The 19,526-nt window shown below is 36.5% G+C and overlaps 2 protein-coding genes across 2 annotated transcripts in view; one reads left to right on the top strand and one right to left on the bottom strand.

Moving 5' to 3' along the window:
- The window catches only part of LOC139152663 (E3 ubiquitin-protein ligase TRIM45-like), a 401,328-nt gene that overhangs the window by 18,128 nt on the left and 363,674 nt on the right, over positions 1–19,526 (top strand). The window contains exons 4-5 of the mRNA XM_070725943.1: positions 1,484–1,661; positions 2,974–5,157. Of these exons, the coding sequence (XP_070582044.1) occupies positions 1,484–1,661; positions 2,974–3,167 (372 nt within the window). The 3' untranslated portion in view covers positions 3,168–5,157. The remainder of the gene's footprint in view (positions 1–1,483; positions 1,662–2,973; positions 5,158–19,526) is intronic.
- Positions 8,659–19,526, bottom strand: part of LOC139152657 (DNA (cytosine-5)-methyltransferase 1-like) — a 36,957-nt gene continuing 26,089 nt past the window's right edge. Inside the window, 9 exon segments of the mRNA XM_070725932.1 lie at positions 8,659–9,506; positions 10,293–10,409; positions 10,913–11,153; positions 11,731–11,897; positions 12,482–12,631; positions 16,802–16,969; positions 17,484–17,630; positions 18,134–18,265; positions 18,599–18,750. Of these exon segments, the coding sequence (XP_070582033.1) occupies positions 9,417–9,506; positions 10,293–10,409; positions 10,913–11,153; positions 11,731–11,897; positions 12,482–12,631; positions 16,802–16,969; positions 17,484–17,630; positions 18,134–18,265; positions 18,599–18,750 (1,364 nt within the window). The 3' untranslated portion in view covers positions 8,659–9,416.

The raw sequence follows: 19,526 nt of genomic DNA, 5'->3' as shown, positions 1-19,526 counted from the left end.
CTCTCAAGAAATCTGTGTTACACACTATCCACTTGCAGGTTAAAATATCCACCCTGTCTGCTGCCAATGCTATCAAAACAACCAGTAACTGCCAACAAAACCCTTATTCAAACCTGAAGTAGCTTAGCTACTCCAAAAGCTAAATGATGAAGTTTGAACCAACTCAAACTCTGCTGTACAAACATTACACAATTTTCAGTCCAAAAAGGTCACAGAGTTTGACCTGGATAAACCGTAGTCACCAATCCATACAATATCACTTTTGACTTCTGTGTTTTTTGTGTGTGTTTCCAGTGCAATTTTAAAAGCTTGTCTTTTGTACAAGCGTCACCACATATACCAGATATTGCCTGAAACGTTTTTGCATCAATTGTCTTTCAAGTTGGCAAACAATACATGCACGACCCCATGCCTAACCCCTGCATAGCTGTATGATGACAGAATTGGAAATTGTTGTGAAGTCGTCAGTGCAACAAAGGTATCGACTGAACAAAGATGTTGTTGATTTTAAAAGACTGTTGAGAAATGTGTAGAACTATGTCTTAGGAGTAGCCCAAGAAGCAGTTTTCAAACCAAAATTTTTGAGTCCTAGCTGTTGAAAAAAAACTGGTTCAAAGAACGTGATAGCACCCTGCCAGAAGTGTTCAAGGCAGGTTATTAGACTGTGCGGTACCATTCTTTGGTTAGCTGTCAGTGACAGACTGTGTGGTACCATTCTTTGGTTAGCTGTCAGTGACTTCAGAAGGATAATCCGAACAATCAACTTTCCAGCCTGTGACTTTGGAAAAAAGAAATCGGTAGATAAGTCACTGCTTTCACTAATTGCTCCGGGGTCATAAAGGTCACCGCATAGGACATGCTTGAAATAATGATTAACTCATGAACCAGCTGTAAGGAACTGGGGCATTTTGAGCACTTTAAAAATAATAACAGGGGGTGGACTCTTTCGGGAATCTCTTTTCACTGAAGAATTTCAATCCTCAGGTTCCAAGCTGTTCAAAATTAAAAAGTTTGTGGATGAATAAGTGACACTGTTAGATGATCAATGCTATGTTGAATTAGCCATACAGATGACAATGAAGTTGTCCAGGAGTGGAATGCTCTCTATATACGCTCCAGGCAAGCCGTAGGAAAAGAAATTTCCCCGGGGGATTTTTTTGCGGAAAAAACAAGACTAGGACAATAACCACTTTATTTAGTAACACTTGACACTGAAATAAGGGCACTCATGTTTACTTTCTTTTTTTTGTGCTGTCCAGTGGAATTTGATTAAGATGTCTTGTCAATCCACATTGTATTTAGTTAGTCGTCTTATTTGTAATTTTGTGACAGTTTTGTGTGAAAAGATATCCACTTTTATTTTCCCAGTAATTCGTGCAAAAGTTCACCTTACAAATTATATCTTGATCGATGTCTCTAAAAAATTGCTATTAAGGGTTCTTTGTGTTTTCATCAACCCATGGTGGTTTATTTTTCTTTACAGGGAAGTCCCTTCACAGTCAATGTTCAGGGATTGCCACCGTTACCCATACAGCGTGCTTCCAGTGTCAAAGAGATGTCATTGAGTCCGATACCACACTCCGGAATCTGGCATTGCTGTACCTTCTGCTCCAGTGAAGGAAATAAGAATGCAATTTGTGGTTGTGGTGGCAACATGCCAGGTGAAGATCCTTTCTTTTCCAAAAAATTCATTTTCTAGACATTTCACCTTCATTTTCACCTCCATTTTTCAAGTCTACTGAGGGCCAACTTTACTCCAGCCCTCTAACCCCCATTTTCCAATTTAGGCGTCCAACTTTACCTATGCAAACAATTTGATTGGGTTGAACCATGGTGGTAAAAAGGGCTAGAAGACTGCAGGGTTGTGCCAAACTTTATTCAAAAGAAAAAGTTATCGTTGCGATGATTAATTCATCATCAGCAGATATTGTTTCCCTAAATAAATTTGTTCAAAATGTGCATTGTTAATTGACGTAATTTCCATTCTTCAAATGTTTATATGGCTCTCTTGTGACCAAACCATTGGTGCTGGTTGTGTACAAGACACCCTTCTCAACCCTTGGTTCTTTCAGTGCATGTGTGAAGTGCTTGTAAACTCTTTGCCAATCTGTTGTTGTCCGTTTAACTTTTTATCAATTATAATAAATAAATTTCCTGTTAGAAAAATCTGATAATAAAGTTACAGGCCCTTTTAGCATCTATGTGTAGCATCTATGTGATTCTCTGAATGAATCTAAATTCTCCGTATAAAGGCATAACTTTAAACCCAAAGGATTTTAGCCCTCCTACATTTGTTGAGAATCGTTACTCTCTATGGGATATCCTGGTAAGACTACACCATTGCAATTTCCAATTGCTGTTTGCAAAGTCGGTTTTCAGACAAGTCAAATATAAAAATTGACCTTTCAAGACCCTTTCACAATCACCAGACGTAAGTTTAACCCTGTTGTGTCCTGTGTGGGCTAATTGAATGGCACCTCAGGCAAAGATTTTTAGACTCAAATTTTTTTCAATACTTGACTGGTCTATCATTTGTATGTACTCATTTATAGGCCCTTTGTAGCACAACATGTTGTCACTGTCCCATTTTTGTGAAAATCAAGAATATTTTGATTTCCCCGCATACATAATACACAAACACATACATTATCCCCAAATTGTGTAGAGGCCATCTTGCATTTCAAATTAATATTGGTAAATTGTTTGAAATCTGTTTCTCTGATCCTAAACTTTGAAGAGTACCCTTTGCTTTTATTCATGACATAAAAGAAATGGTTCAATATTCCCTTGAGGAAAGTTTCAGCAAGTTTCAAATTTTCGTATTTTAGGATGTACCGGTATGTTACTTCAGTAAGGTAACCAGGTCGAATTCCAAGACATTTACATCATGTGATAAAGAACGTGAATCCCAGACATTGTATTGCTGCTGAATGTAATCAAGTTTTGAAATATTTGTTTTCTTCCTTACCACAGGTGGTTTTAAAGGCTGTGGCCATGGACATCCTGGTCACCCAGGCGGCAAACACTGGTCCTGCTGTGGACAAAGCGACATTGAGTCAAGTTGTGATATGAATTCAGTGAATTCAATCAGCACGTCATCTTCCACGTCTGCATTGAGTCAACAGTTTTATACTCTTCCAAAGTCTTTTAAAACTGTTGCGTTGTAATAACATACTTACTTTGGAAGTATGTATTTTAGTCTGCTGTAAACATTTGACTTCTGTGCCTTAAATATAGAGAGCCCATGGGGCATTCATATTATAGTTATACATAACATTACTTTTCACCAGCGATGGCGCTCTTTACATTAATGTCTTGGTGAGAGCTGAGTGTATAGTGAAGTCAACATTGCAGTGAAACTGAGTTAACTCTGTTATTGGTAAGCTTGGTCAAAGATAGTGTCAAAAACATCAGGAAATTTGTAAGCCTGACAAAATGCAAGAATTGTTTGTTTTCTTCAGAAACTGAAGCATGTTTTCTGTTGCAAGGACGAGAGAAAATTACAGAAATTCTGTGTACGGCAGACGGAGGTCAGGTTTCTGATCAGAGAGGATATGTTAAAAGGCAGCTGATTGGACAGAACATATGAGAATATCGTACAATTTAACAGTTTATCCAATCAGGGAATATTTCTTATCGATGAAAAAATAATTTTAAATAATGCTAGGATAATCTGTCACTTGTTAATTTTTGTATAGAATTCTGCTTAACAAAAATATTGCTGAATGTTTTTAAGTTAATTTTATTCATAAATGGGATGTGTGATTAGTGTAGATTTAACTAGGTGTTGAATGGTGCAATCAATTAACATTTACTATATTAGTAAATTAATTTTTAATGCAGTCTGTTATTTGCAGTTTTTTTAAGAATATACCATATTTTTGCAATAGGATATTCCTCAAGTTCTGTTTTTGTACTTGTTTATCATATGGGATTGAATGTGTGACAGATTTTGACTTGTGGATGTAGAGATAGACAAAGTTTAACATAATCATGTAATTGTGTTGTAAAAGAGCATGCTGGTACACTGATCTAGTACCTCAACTGCTGTGCGATCACTGAAAGTTTCTGTACTTCCAGATTTAAGTTGCTGTCTTTCACATCAAAATCATTATCAATGACAGTGTTTTGTGACGATGCCAATTATATTAGAGAGACCAAATGCAATCATTGAAATGTAATATTTTTCCCTTGCCATTACAGTGTTTGTTTTTAAAGTCAAGCAGTGATCATATTTTCCAGTTTTTGGTTCCAGATTCCGTTTTCAGTATCCCCCACATACCTCATAATTGTGCATCATTGAACTTGGACAAACCATGTCAGAGGGACAGACAGGAACTCATTTCCGTCTTTGATATGGAAATTATGCTGGAGGACTTACATAATGGTCTGATTACTTTAACAGGACTTTTAATAGTTGTTTGAAATTAGACAAAGGCAATTAAATAGCAAACAAATCTCTTACATGTGTTACAGAGCTACAAAGTACAATTTACTTTTACGAGGCACATAGAAACTATTCTGCTTTGACAAAACTAACTTACTGGTTGTAAATAAATATGATGTGCCATAAATGCATGGCACTTTACTCTGGGCCACAGTCACCATGTATAATATTAGGTTTTGACCAAACCATGCAGTGAAAGGGTAAATTCCTCAGCACTGAAACACTTTTTACATGTTTTGATATTTAGTGGACACATTTGTCACACAAAAAGTAATCCGAAGAGACATGAACTCACGTACACATAAATATTGAGTTTTACATATATTTACAACATAACATGCAACTCACTGAATATTTAGAGAACAGATACATCAAGGACTTGCACAGTTTAAATTAAATATGGACGTGTCCACGGAAACATCTGAACATACTGTCGGAAGTACATTCAAAACCATACCATACACTCTAAGACATGCATAGTAATATATTGAGGGATGATCAACTAATAATTCAGCTATCATCTCGAGTGTCAGGGATCAGGGACTTGTGTGACACTTTCAAACTTTTTTAAGAATACATTATTTAGTTTTAGAAACTAACTAATTTCCTTGTTTCTACAAAGTGGTTTATTTGTGTGAAGTACGGTACATTTTATTTTCATGGTGCTATTTGAAATACTTCTTTATCAACTTTGATGTTATCGCTATAGAGTACTAATGTAAAACAGAATTCCTGATCTTTCAGTCTTGAGTGACCCTGCATATTAAGATGTAATCTGTATCTGCAGAAAGTGAGAGGTTTAACGTAGAATGTAAAATGGTATACAACTATGGCATTCAGCATGCCTGAAATTTGGTGCAAAATGAAACCTGCAAACACTCCTCGTCTCACTGCTTAGTAGCGTGACTCTGCTATTCTTCAACCAAATGGCTTGTCAGGATTGTTTTTATTCAGGGAAAAGTTACAGATGGAAAATCACCATTAATACACATGTAATTTTTTGTCACATTTGGTTATACCAATGTGAGTTTATCGTATAGGCTGAAGTCGATGGCGTCTGTATGTATGTGTGTATGTATGTATGTATGTACGTACAGTATGTCCGTCAACATCAAAAACACGCAAACCGCTGCACGTTTCAGCTTTGTATTTGGTGTGTGGATGCATCCTGGGCTATAGATGGGATTTTGTTCAAATGAAGTCTGCATTGCCAAAATTATGCAAATGAGCTTACAAAAGTGAACATGGTTAAGAATCAATAACTCAAGAACCGCTTTTTTGATTGCTTTGAAAATTTGTGTGCAAGTACCTTAGGTGAACCTTATACAGTTTTATGAATATTGTAAAGATATCCTTAATTTTGTATTTTGCTGAATTTTTTTGTGATTTTTCTCATTTCAGTAAAAATTCTTCTTCTCTGAAACCGCCAGCCCAATCGCTCTCAAATTTTGGTTGACTCTTTGCAAGGGTGGTACTCTTCTAATTTGTTGAAATTATGACAAAATTGGGAAAATTACTATTTTGGAGCAATTTTGTCATTTTGGTCAAAAAATCCTAAACAGTATTTCCTTTTTAAAACCCCTGGACAGACAGCTTTCATATTTGGTACACAGACGTACAGAGATGAAAATAGTTCGATATGTGGAAATTGTCCTGAAACATTAAAAATTTGTATTTTTACGACAATATCGTCATTTTTGGTCAAGAAACTTTATCTAAAATTACTTGTTTGATAGCTTTGTAATTTGGTATAGAGTCCCGAAAGATGTTATGAGATAAATTTTCTACTCAAAGTGTTGGGAAACCCCCAAATTTGTATATTTTAGGTAATTTTCTCAGTTTTTGACCTTAAATGACCTACACCAACCCAGGATATGTTGTGTGACAATTTGAAGGCTGTGAACATAATTTTGTCATATTTGGTATCAATTTGTAGGAAACTTTGATCCAGAAAACAAAGCTGAGGTGATTTTTTTCATTTTGGACCAATTTTTGCAACTTTTTTATGTAAGACATACAAGAACTGATGAGAAATTTGGATCCAGGATAATTCCAGATGTTGTAATCACCGCCCACAGTAGAGACATTTCACTATCTGTAACTAAATTAAGTGCTGTTTACATTAGAATGATAACACTCATGGCATTAATTAAAAAATCTCGAAGGTTGTAAATGTACTTCCTGTCATTTGGTCTTATGTAATACCAAGGGATGGAACATTTGATATTCAGGAGGGGGTAGGGTCTAGAAGATTGATGATGTAGCATTACTTTTTTACCAGATCCCTTGTGCATTTTTTGCCCACTCCCACCTTTTTCTTTTAATCAAGCCTTCTCTGTTTTTTTGTTGTTGACATTTGCTTGTATATTTAGGATCTGCTTCTCCCATTGCTATAGAAGTTGATATGCATGTTCCTAAAGATGACCTCCAGTACATGTACCTAAGTTGGAGACCTTATTTGCTTTTGTCATTCTTGTTTTTCCTGGTTTACATATTTCTCAAATGGACCAATTCAAACCGAATGTGAGCACATAGTGTCCTTGACGCACATGTATTTTTTGTCAAATACAACTTTCACCATTCACCTGGTATCATCCATATGCACGTGATCTTGCCTTAGGAAGTCTTATCAATGAGAGGCGACTCGTACAACAAGGCAACCACACATCATATAGTCATCTTTTGGTAAATATTTTAGATGTTAGCCCATTGCTGGTGTCACACTGTATACAGTTATAGTCCAAGTCATCTGTACCAATAAAAGAACCTTCCAAAATGCTAATAGAAAATATCATATTGTCTGCCTTCTATTGATATTATTCTGTGTGAACATGTGATGGAAAATTATTGATCTTTATGAATGTCACTGCATTATCCAGACAGATCCATCATTCTGCCAAGCACCCCCCCCCCCCCCCCCCCAAATAAAAATAAAGAAAATCATGCACATTTACCTTTGAATCATCTGAGAAGGGTAAAATTTGCAAATTTGCAAACCGTAAATTTGAATAGATACAAAATGTCAATAAAAAGTGTGTCATGTCCTTGTAAACAAGCAGAAACTTTCATGTTCAATGTCAATGAAACATCATTTGTAATCGCTTTCCTTTCAATAAAGAATGCTATAGGAACCAAGCTGGAGCAATTGAAACCCTTCTTCTTTGCCACTGTCGTTTCAGACCAGATTGTAACATTTCTAGAGTCATGGTGCCAGATGTCTAGTTTACTGACTATTACAGTAGTAATTTACCCAACGTGAATAGCCATGCATCAAAGTTCAGGGATGTTTAGTTTTGTAACACTGTGACTCTAACAATTACACCAGAGCTAATGGATACAGAGAGCATTTTAAGCCAAGAGTAATATGTATTATTGCCTGAATACATGGGTTTAGGTGCCCGAGAGCAGGAGGGCAAATTGTCTCCTGCTGCGAGGGCACATGAACCCATTTATTCAGGCAATATTTTTATCACATGCCTCTTTACAGTTAACACTATGACAGTTACATGTAGGGTATTTTTAAACAATGTTACCATTATAAACCAGCATCAAGCAGATTTTAATGAAAGTCAAAATAGCCGTGCGCGCATGAATATTTTACATCTAGCATAAGCATCTACCTCGATGTTGAAGGGCTTCAGTGGACTAAGTAACTGTGGAAACCGGTCCGTAACATCATTCACATGGCCCACTAACCCAACGCATGTTCCTATTCAAATCAATGCACTGATTTGTGCTCATATCGAGGCATGTAATAACGCACAATTTGTTTGATTCACTTTGTCATGTTTCAAACCCTGCCAAACTGACCATTTTGTTCAACACACACATACATCTTGTGCAATGGTAAAGCATTGTGAAGCTTTCGTACTGCTTTTGAGGATCACAGAGCTCCCTCAAAGAATTCCTGATCCATTCTACCTATCAATAGTTGAAGATAGCACATTCTAGGAAGCACATATTTTTCATTTTGGCCATGCTGTTAATATACAGTATTTTTGTAGCAATATTGGCAAAATGATCTCACAGTCTGACCTACTAATACCTGATCATGGTTTCAAAGATTTCAGATGAAGTTTTCAATGCAACATTTTGAAAATTTTAAATTGTTTATCGTTGACAAGCAAAATTATGAAACGTTTTATCAGATTTAATCTTTTTTGATTTTAACAACACACTTCCTCTTTGTAATAAAATATAGTAAAACGATATTATCTATAAGCAGTAATGATCTTTATTTCACAATGATTAATCTCACATTAAAAGAAAACATATATAATAAAATATTATCGAACAGGTTGCTTTCCACTAACTTTTGATAGAAATCTTAGACTGTAGGAAAATCATGAATAGACTGTATAGACAAGAATAGACAATAGACAACAAACTGTAAGAGTGGTCATCTCAATCATGGCAGTTAGGTGAACTTACAGTCTGTAAATTCAAAGTCAAGGTATAACACAAGTACACTAGATTTCTCAGACTCTGACCAAACATCCAGAGAATTAAAAGTTATGAGGTATTTTCAGAAATCTTCCTCAGGTATACATCTAAAAACACTGCTAAAACTGAGAAATTCAGCACATCTGTAAGAACACTGGATTGATACAAAATTTTACATCTCAGTTGCAACGTGTGACATGCAAGACAGTAAACTTTGTGTCACTTCACCATAAAAATCCTAAAACTTCAGGGAGATGTCAAAAAAGCCACGGCAAAAAGGCTGTCTCTATTGAGAACACAGTAAAAAGTTATAACATTTTCGATTAATTACAAATAAGCTATGAGTATACAAATATTTATTACAAAGACAGTGAGTACCTATATATGACCCTCTGGTAATGAACATGAACATTCAACATACTTAATATATTTCAAACCAATCAATTTCACTCACATAAGATTATCAAATGGCGTTTTCATGAAATACAACTTTTAAAATTTTATATTTGTTGTGATTTGTCCATTATTAATCTTCCAACTGCTGTTTGGCAGCTGCACATTTCTTTATCTCTGTTGCAAGAGCCTTTGCTAGGGGTGGTGGCACCGCGTTACCAACCTACAGGAATGTAAGAAGTTGACAGTAGAAAAATTGAGCAAACAAGTGTGTCAGTTGAGGTTACAGTGATAGGGCTGTATGCAGGTTTGTGACTAAAAACAGGTGTATGAGTGTGAAATCAGACACTTCTGCCAGACAGTTGGAAAAATTTTGTCAGTGTTGCATGCATGACTGTTGTTGCAACTTGTTGGTTGAGCTGTTAGTACATATTTTATAGAGTACATTGTAGCATTGACAGTTGCCTACTATGTTATGCTTTCGTCTTTCTTGCAAGTGTAATTTCTAAATTTACATTCTAAATATGCAGACTGACATTTATTTTAGCAAATTAATGAGAAAACAATGACGACATTTGCAAAAACCTCTATGCAGCCAGCCATATGACAACACTTATAAATCTCGAAAAGCTATTACGACAAATCTGATAAATGGACATATCACCTAGAATACAGTCAGTCCATGGATAACATATTTTTGCAAAACTGACATCTCAGCTTTTATAGATTATTTTGTGTATATTTCTGGTTTCTATGACTACCAGAATTACAAGGAGGCAAGACATTTTCTACAAATGCACCCAAAAATTTTGAAAAAAATCTATGATGATAAGTTTGTTGTGATTTTCTTTTGGCATTGCTCCAAATCTAAGTTTTTTTCTAAGGTAATGACATCTTCATAATGATGCGGCCTAAACAAACAATTGGTTACAACATTCAATACCACATGAAATTTATTCTCTCTTTTGTATGTTAGTTATTTTGAATGGCAAATCATGTTTGACATTACCTGTCTGTGTTTATCCAGGATGTTTCCATAGAATCGATATGTATCAGGGAATCCTTGAGACCGGGCACACTCACGGACACTGACTACACGATGCTGCTCAGGATGCAGGACACGGCCCTAGTCCAGGAAAATAATATGAACACATTCAAAGATAGAATGGAAATTAAATCACCCTTGTTGGCAGTCATGCATATAATTCTTGACAATTTTTAATGATTATCATCATTGCGCCTTGGTTTTCATATAACTTTTTCCAAAGAAAATATCAAAAGTTTTGAACCTATTTTCATTCTGACATATCTCTCCTTGCAAAATGATTGTACAATGTATCTTAAACACACTTTTGAGCACTGTGATTGTACTTATCATATTATGTGAATTGTTCATTTTCTGTAATAGACAATATGAAAATGCTTTACAGTATTTTACTATAATTTCTGATATGTTGATTTCATGACATATTATCATACTACTCATTCCTATATCTGTAGTTTGATCCCTTCATTGATAAGATATGGCCTTCATTGGTGGTAAATGTAGGTTTGGATTATAAAACCACTGACCTATTTGCTCATTGGTTTTGGTTAATGATGGTGGTATTGTTGGGTTTGGAAACTCACCTGTTTGCCCATTGGCTCAGGGTTAGTGATAGTTGTACTGAAGTATCCATCCCATTCTAGTCGGCCGTAGAGTCCCGCCCAGTGAGCATGACGGTTCCCGGTGTGGGGCAGACACCATGGTATCAGAGTACCAAACTGACGGTCAGCCGGCTCACATGCTTTGCCCTCTGCGCAGGAACACACACCACGCAACTGACCACACTGACCGTTGCCATTTTTCTTGTCTTTGTGTGTGTAACGTCTGAAAGGATAAAAGTGTTGTAGTTCTTTATAAAGTACATCCAAATCAAGTGAACACGGGGAACAACATTCATTATATTTTAGTTTCAGTCCAAACAGAGATAACATCAACTCATGGAAAAACATATTATTTTACGTGCAGGTAACAGTCTTTGCTATGGTAGTCTGAAATTTTTATTGAACCTGATCCATGTCACTTATTCTGACCCTGCAGCATACAGTATTTCAATATTTCAAGTATCAGAGACTTCCATCCAGAAAGTTGTCAATGTACAGCCTGCAATACACAGAATAGAATCCCTTCAGCAAAATGAAAAGATTGTGTGAAGCAGACTTACGCAAAATATTATCGGTAGCACGGTACAGTTTATCTTAATGGACTCAAACCTTGAGGACAGTCATTGTAAAAAACATTCGTCAAAGGAAGTCATTTACAATTATCAGAAAAAATCCCCTTTAACTGTTGGACGCTGAATACATTGACATATTTGTTTTGGGGATTTATGAATACTTATATCTGATGGAGCATGGTATGGAGCATGACATGTAAATTACTCCAATATAGTCTTTCCACTTACAATCTTTTACATGTTGTACCATCAGAGAGTCTGATGGCAATATTTGGCAAATCTCTCCAATCAGAGCCTGGCGCTAAGGGAATGTGACGTATACGACCTTCAATTAGGGCGCTCATTTCTTTACAGATGTGATCTCTCAAGATTGGTTGATATTGCTGACCTCGAATCTGAAACAAAAATATTTCATATGCATAAATTATTGATAGCATGATGAACTGATAGCATGATGAAGTCATTTCAGCACTGTCGTTATTTAAATTGAGAAAACTGAACATAAGGCTTGCTAATGTGGTTCATATTTTTGCATTCTCTGGACTCTACCAACTTGCATAAAAGACATGTACTCAAATAGTGCATTTACAGAAGTAAGAAATGCAATAAAATTGAACAGACAGCCGTACTACGTGCATGACTCTCAACAATGTGATTTTCTTTCGCAAGAAACATGTATTCCACAACAACTAAAAAAACTTTGAGAAACCAATGTAAAAGGTTATGATGCAAACTGAACAGAATCACTCTCAATGTAACATGAATCTGTACATTTCTTGACAATAGCTCAACAATGACACTGTTACCACAAAGACAATATCATGAATTTGAAATATGAAAACGCAGGACAAGCAGTCCTAAGAAAGAAGTGACAGCCATATAATGTAAAATATCAGAATGTTACACAGACTTCTGTAAGATAGTCCATTGAACAGAATAAATGCTTTGAAGAGCTTCAAGTTAGCTGCAAACAACTCACCATTCTTTGGTAGCAAGCCTGAGATTCCCTATCATACGAGATTTCAGTTTTGCTGTGACCGTTACGAATTTCTGGCAGATCAGACATGGCATCTCGTACTGTGATTGTTCGATATGGAGCGGATGTGGTGCGGGTAATATTTGATTCAAACTGTAAGAAATTGAGAAAAGTCCAAAATTATTACCTTATCATACTAAATAAAACAATTACACGAAATAAGAAATTTCTGGTGATGACTTTGTTGCTTCAGAAGCAGAAAGGCTCGGTCCTGGTATTTGAATATGATCTCTTTCAACACCTTGGCAATGGGAATTGAAAATTGATCACAGTTTTGTGTCCGGTGCTAAAAGGAAAAATCCGCTTGAAGTAAACAGATTGATCTTTACGGCAAAACGTGCGAACTATAATAGACTCTGTACTGAAGCACTTGCATCTTATCACAGGAATCGTATTGAAACAGCTGATCAGACTAAACTATTTAGCATCGTTGACGATTTAATAGGTGAAAAGAAATCCTCTGCTTCAGTTTTACCAATTCATGATGATAAAACTCAATTGGCTCAGTCTTTTTCAGACTTCTTTTCAAACAAAATTTCTAAGCTCAGGGACCAATTTCCAAAGTCCTTGGCCTTAGAAAAGGTTAATGAGTCACTACCGTATTCTTTTAACGAGTTCACTCCTGTTACTAAAGCCAGCCTTATTAAAATCATTGATGCCATGAATTCTAAGTCTTGTGCACTAGACCCTATTCCGACTAAACTGTTGAAACTGTGTCTTCCTAATGTAATACATGATTTAGTCAAAATAGTGAATGCCTCATTTCATTCGAGTACAGTCCCTAAAATGTACAAGCAAGCTCTAGTTCGTCCTTTATTGAAAAAGCCCAGTCTTGACTCAAATGTTTGATCCAATTATAGGCCTGTTTCTAATCTGTTATTTGAGCATAAATTTCTGGAGAGAGTTGTTTTAATCCAACTTGATGTGTATTTTAGTCAGTTTTCTTTGTATTCTAAATACCAGTCGGCCTACAGACATAATCATAGCACAGAAAGTGCCTTACTGAGAGTTCAAAATGACATTTTACGTGCACTTGACAGTCATAGAGAAGTTATTCTTTCACTACTTGATTTGACCGCTGCGTTCGACACTATCAATCATATGGTATTGTTGTATCGCTTAGAGCACAGGTTTGGCATTACGGGCAAGGCACTTGCTTGGTTTCAGTCCTACCTATGTGATAGAACTCAGACTGTGTGTATTGATGGTGTATTGTCAACCCCAAGTGATCTTGATTGTGGTGTCCCTCAGGGAAGTGGGCTGGGCCCAATACTTTTCACGCTGTACGCGGCACCATTAGAAGACATAATTATCAAACATGCACTGGATTTGATGTTATTTGCAGATGATACTCAGTTGTATCTGATATGTGAGCGTGCTGTCGACTCAGCATTCATAGTTGAACATTGTATTGATGATATTCGTCAATGGATGATTGAAAATCGGTTGGTTTTGAATGATGCTAAGACAGAAGTGATCCACTTCTGTTCAAAGTTTAAGAAATCAGTTGATCTGTCATCTCTTCGAGTAGGGACCACTGATGTTACTACGTCTAAATCTGTTCGTGATCTTGGTGTTTATTTAAATTGCTGTGCAGATATGAGTACTCAAATTTTGAAATTATGTCAGTGTGCATCGTTCGCTCTACATAGAATTGGTCGTATTAGAAATGTTTTAGATCGTTCAAACACTGAAAGACTCGTGCATGCTTTTGTAACATCACGTCTCAATTACTGCAACAGCTTGCTGTTCGGTATCGAAGACAAATACCTCTGTAAACTTCAGTTACTTCAAAATTCTGCTGCTCGTCTAGTTACACGCACAAAAATGCATGAACACATCACACCAGTGAGACGTGAGCTTCACTGGTTGCCTATCCATGCTAGAATTAATTTCAAAATCCTTCTTTTTGTGTATAAAATTTTGCATGATCAAGCACCTGCTTATCTTTCTGATCTTATCACAGTTCACGTTCCTAAATGGTTTACACGCTCAGCGTTCACACCAATTTTGGAGCCGGTGAACTGGGAACAGAAACATTTTGGTTACCGTTCTTTTTCTAATGCTGCTCCCACTTTATGGAATGCCTTACCAATAGAAATTAGATTGTCACCATCTGTTGCCTCTTTTAAAACATCTCTGAAAACATATCTCTTCAGAAAGTCCTATAATGATTAAGTCATCGTTTTGATGTTCGTATCATGTTGCATTGTAGAGTTTGTATTTTTAACAGAGTATTTTAATGTACTTGTTGTATTTTAACCAGAGCATTTTTATGGTACTTTTATTATTATTGTATTTTCATCTTGTATTTTATTGTAAAGCGGTTTGATATTTTATTGATGGAAATCGCTTTAGAAAAATAAATTATTAGGGTTTCGAGACCACGGGTCCGAAACCCTCTAGTAATCGTTCCGTTTTTTATTATTATTATTATTATTATTATTATTCTTTTTCTTCTTCTTCTTCTTCCGTCCTCTAAATGCAACTGCCACGCGAACACTGTTGCACCTAGAGACTTCAAATTTGGCACATAGGTAAAACTCCTCACAAGTAATTTTTTGATCACATGATCATAACAATGGGTCACGTGACCTGGCAGCCATATTGAAATTAAACTTTCAACTTGGCTTAATTTGCATAAAAATAAACCAATCAAAATTCTGTCAGACATTTTTGTAGACCATAGGGCTAGGCTCCTTCATGCCAAATTTCAAGGTCATAGGCCCTGCCGATTTTGAGAAGAAGATTTTTAAAGTATTATTTTTCACATTTTTCAATGACCTTTGACCTCCCCTGTAGATTTACAAATGCCCATTACAGGCTAGTCAATAGAGCTAGGAGTCTGGTTCTTTTTCGACATAGACGATCATTGGCTGTTAATGTTCACCGAAATAGTTTGAGTCAGGTCACGTGACCTTGACCTCATTAATTATGTGCATATCTAATTCTAGGCTAACCAATAGGGCTAGAGATTCGAATTTTGGTACACATGGACTACTATGGGATAGAAATCTATTGCAAATATGTCACGTGACCAGACCTCACTAATTATGCGCATATCTAATTCTAGGCTTACCAATAGGGCTAGAGATCCGAATTTTGGTACACAGGGACTACTATGGGATAGAAATCTATTGCAAATATGTCACGTGACCAGACCTCATTAATTATGCGCATATCTAATTCTAGGCTAACCAATAGGGCTAGAGATCCGAATTTTGGTACACAGGGACTACTATGGGATAGAAATCTATTGCAAATATGTCACGTGACCAGACCTCATTAATTATGCGCATATCTAATTCTAGGCTAACCAATAGGGCTAGAGATCCGAATTTTGGTACACAGGGACTACTATGTGATAGAAATCTATTGCAAATATGTCACGTGACCAAACCTCATTAATTATGCGCATATCTAATTCTAGGCTAACCAATAGGGCTAGAGATCCGAATTTTGGTACACAGGGACTACTATGGGATAGAAATCTATTGCAAATATGTCACGTGACCAGACCTCATTAATTATGCGCATATCTAATTCTAGGCTAACCAATAGGGCTAGAGATCCGAATTTTGGTACACAGGGACTACTATGGGATAGAAATCTATTGCAAATATGTCACGTGACCAGACCTCATTAATTATGTGCATATCTAATTCTAGGCTAACCAATAGGGCTAGAGATCCGAATTTTGGTACACAGGGACTACTATGGGATAGAAATCTATTGCAAATATGTCACGTGACCAGACCTCATTAATTATGCGCATATCTAATTCTAGGCTAACCAATAGGGCTAGAGATCCGAATTTTGGTACACAGGGAGTACTATGGGATAGAAATCAATTGTCAATATGTCACATGACAAGACCTCATTAATTATGCACATATCTAATTCTAGGCTAAGGTGATAGAGCTAGAGGTCTGATTTTTGGTATAAAGGGATAACTATGATATTGAATTCTTTTAACAAAATGTCACATCACCTCGACTACTTTTGACCTCGATTTCACAAATACTACCATAGCCTCCCATCTTTTTGCATATGTATTTCTCTATTGCCCCTGTTGACCGACATGTCTCGAAACCCGGTGATTGCTGCTTTGCAGCTATATTTATTATTATTATTATTATTAAAAGAGCGCCCTCTTGAGGACTTCTGAAGGAGTTATATGGTTAGTTCAAACTTTGGCAATGCTACCTTACAAAATGTACATGTGTAGAGGTCAAAGGTCTTCTGTTTTACTCCAAATCTTACCTTTTTCTCATCAACCATAACACTGAGCTGACATGCTCTGGGTGAAAATACATGAGTTGGTTCAGGATAGTACGGTAGTTTCTGTCCTGGAGCAGCTGCTATGATGATGGCTCTCCTACGTGTCTGTGCCACGCCATACTGACCAGCCTGAACTATGCCGAACGTGCACTGAAAAACAGTCAAGTTAGACATTTTAAAATGAACGTTTCAGTACATAAAGTTTCAATCTGAAAATGATAATACACATGTACTTTATATATACACTCTGGTACAACAATATTTTCAAAAACTAAGATACACATGATGATGACAATATGATTTCCTTGAAATGAGAATGAAACATCAAAATTTTTATTGATCGGTTGTGACCAAGGCTAACGCATGGTCCAAAGGGCTGAGCAGGGTAAATAAGTTGCAATGTTTATGTGCTGCATTCTCTCCTTCAAATGAGAGCAGAACTCAGTTACTTGAAATATCACCGTAATTTTCAGAGCAGTAACTTGACTTTGGTACAGGCTTGCCAAAGGATAAAAATCATAATGCCATAGATTTCTGAAAGCTGATACTGGGGTCAATACAACACTCTGATGTGACCTCTCTTTGACCCAACAGTTGATTCACTGCCCCCACCTTTGCATGCTACAATTGGTCTTTTTCACTCTAAATCCTTGTTATACCGTACCTGATAACCCATACTGAGAAGAGATCGGAGCGTCAACTTCAAAACCATATTTTTCTTGTACGACACAAAGTTTCGCACATTTTCCAACAAGAAAAAGTCAGGTCTGTAGTAATCACAGTAGCTGAGGTAGGAAACCACAAGTGAGTTCTGAAACAAGGAGAGAATCAATACAATATTTAAATTGCAAGTCAAAAACACTGGCCTATAATTCAAAGACATACATTTATTGCCTTTGACTACCAACCAAGTATCACAAGTCTATAGGAGACAAACTATGATATTTCTTATGAAAGGCCATTTGTAAATACATTTCCTAAAAATCACAAGAACCTATCATCAAAATGTCTTCAATCTAGCCATGGATACATGTATGAATAGGCCATGGTTTGATTTCAAAGATGAACTCTACCACAAAACACAGTCTCTGAGTCTACGATTTTCACACAATGCCATTGGCTGTTACAAAAAAAATTCTAAAACACAAATCATAAATACAAATCGTATTTGAAACTACCATGGTCTTGATTTCCCATAAGCCTGTGCATTGGTTTGTATCTAACACGGAATTACCAACTTTAGAAGAAAGGAAAAAAGGTTTCAAAAAATATGAAAAGTTGGTTGGTTTCTACATGGAGGAGACATAAGCTCACCTTGAACTTGGAATATTCCCTTGAGTTAAATCTATTCATGCCACTGAAACCCTGGCATGGTGGACCACCACATAACAACTCAACTTCACCTTTCTGTGGTAACTTCTGGCCAACAGAGTTTGTAGCTTCACCCTACAAGACACAATTTGTATATTTTATCTTGTACTGTACAGCACAATATTAGCCTTTGAAGAACGCTTTCTGCCATAATTTGGCAATTCATTTCTTTCTTGTACAGGGCTAAATTAACCATTTCAGTCAATACATGTACATCTAATAAAACAATAACAGCAAAGCAAACTGTAGCCTTTAAGATGAAAATTTCATCAAATTTTTGTTAGAATCTGACAGATCATCACCAAGATATCTCTGCAATATGACTGTCTTGTCAGAAGGACACAGGATCATTCCAGTATTTGGCAAAAAATGGGGGTGGTCAAGTTGATAAGCAGGGTGAATACTCACATCCATGACTAGTCTCAGCAGTGTGTTACAATCATCTGTGAACACTGTGGCGCCTGAATTGTTCAATTTGAAAGCCTTGGCAGCGGATTCTTCTTTCTCAATGGCCCATCTTGTCTCTGCAAGACCAGCTTGATGGAATCCTTCAGACAAACCTAGTTGACACATCAAACAATGTGTGAAAATTTTCTGATTTGACAATAATCGGCAAAGACATAGCAGTGCCAACTCAACAAGTCTGACACAAACGTGTTCTTGTCAACCTAAAAGAAAATTTCACACAGTCAGAATTGCAACATCCTTAGCTTGGTTATTGAACCAATCTTTTTGAGATTGGGGATTTAGCCGGGCGGTTCTGTTTGCCGCCTCTGCTGCTAGGTGATTGGGTACCGTGCGTTGTGGGTTCGACCCTGATTGAACACCATCGTATTGTATTTGTGTGGGACTTACTCATAACAATTTCTAGAAATCCTAAAATTAAACAGAACTGTGAAGACATATTACAAGTTGGTGGACACAGTGACATGTACTGTTATGTGTCAGACTTGAAAGCTAGTTTCACAACTACAACAAGTCCTGTAAGCGTTCTTTTGGAGTGCACAGGCAGTGTATCTTTGTAGCTGAATACAGTCTGTCCTCTTCAAAGCGAGATCCTGGTCTGGGCTGTAGTATAATGTGTTGGAAGACTTCCACATCTGCTAAAACTTTCCTCAACACAATCGTCATCCATTCTCTTAACAAAGACCATTAAAACTTGCAATACCAAGTTTGATCCTAATGCCTATCTTTGCAGTTATAAGGTATGCACAAATTAAAGGTTGTCCATATCCCAGCGTGCTTTGCTTGGTTGATATGAAAACCTTACAAAGCTACAGAAATTGCGGAAGCTCCATTCTAAATAATATTGGTCAATCTGAAAATGTTGAACTCT

This window comes from Ptychodera flava, chromosome 16, assembly GCF_041260155.1.
Source record: "Ptychodera flava strain L36383 chromosome 16, AS_Pfla_20210202, whole genome shotgun sequence".
NCBI lineage: Eukaryota > Metazoa > Hemichordata > Enteropneusta > Ptychoderidae > Ptychodera > Ptychodera flava.
Note: the sequence above shows the minus strand (reverse complement) of the source record. Positions and strands in the feature narration are given on the sequence as shown.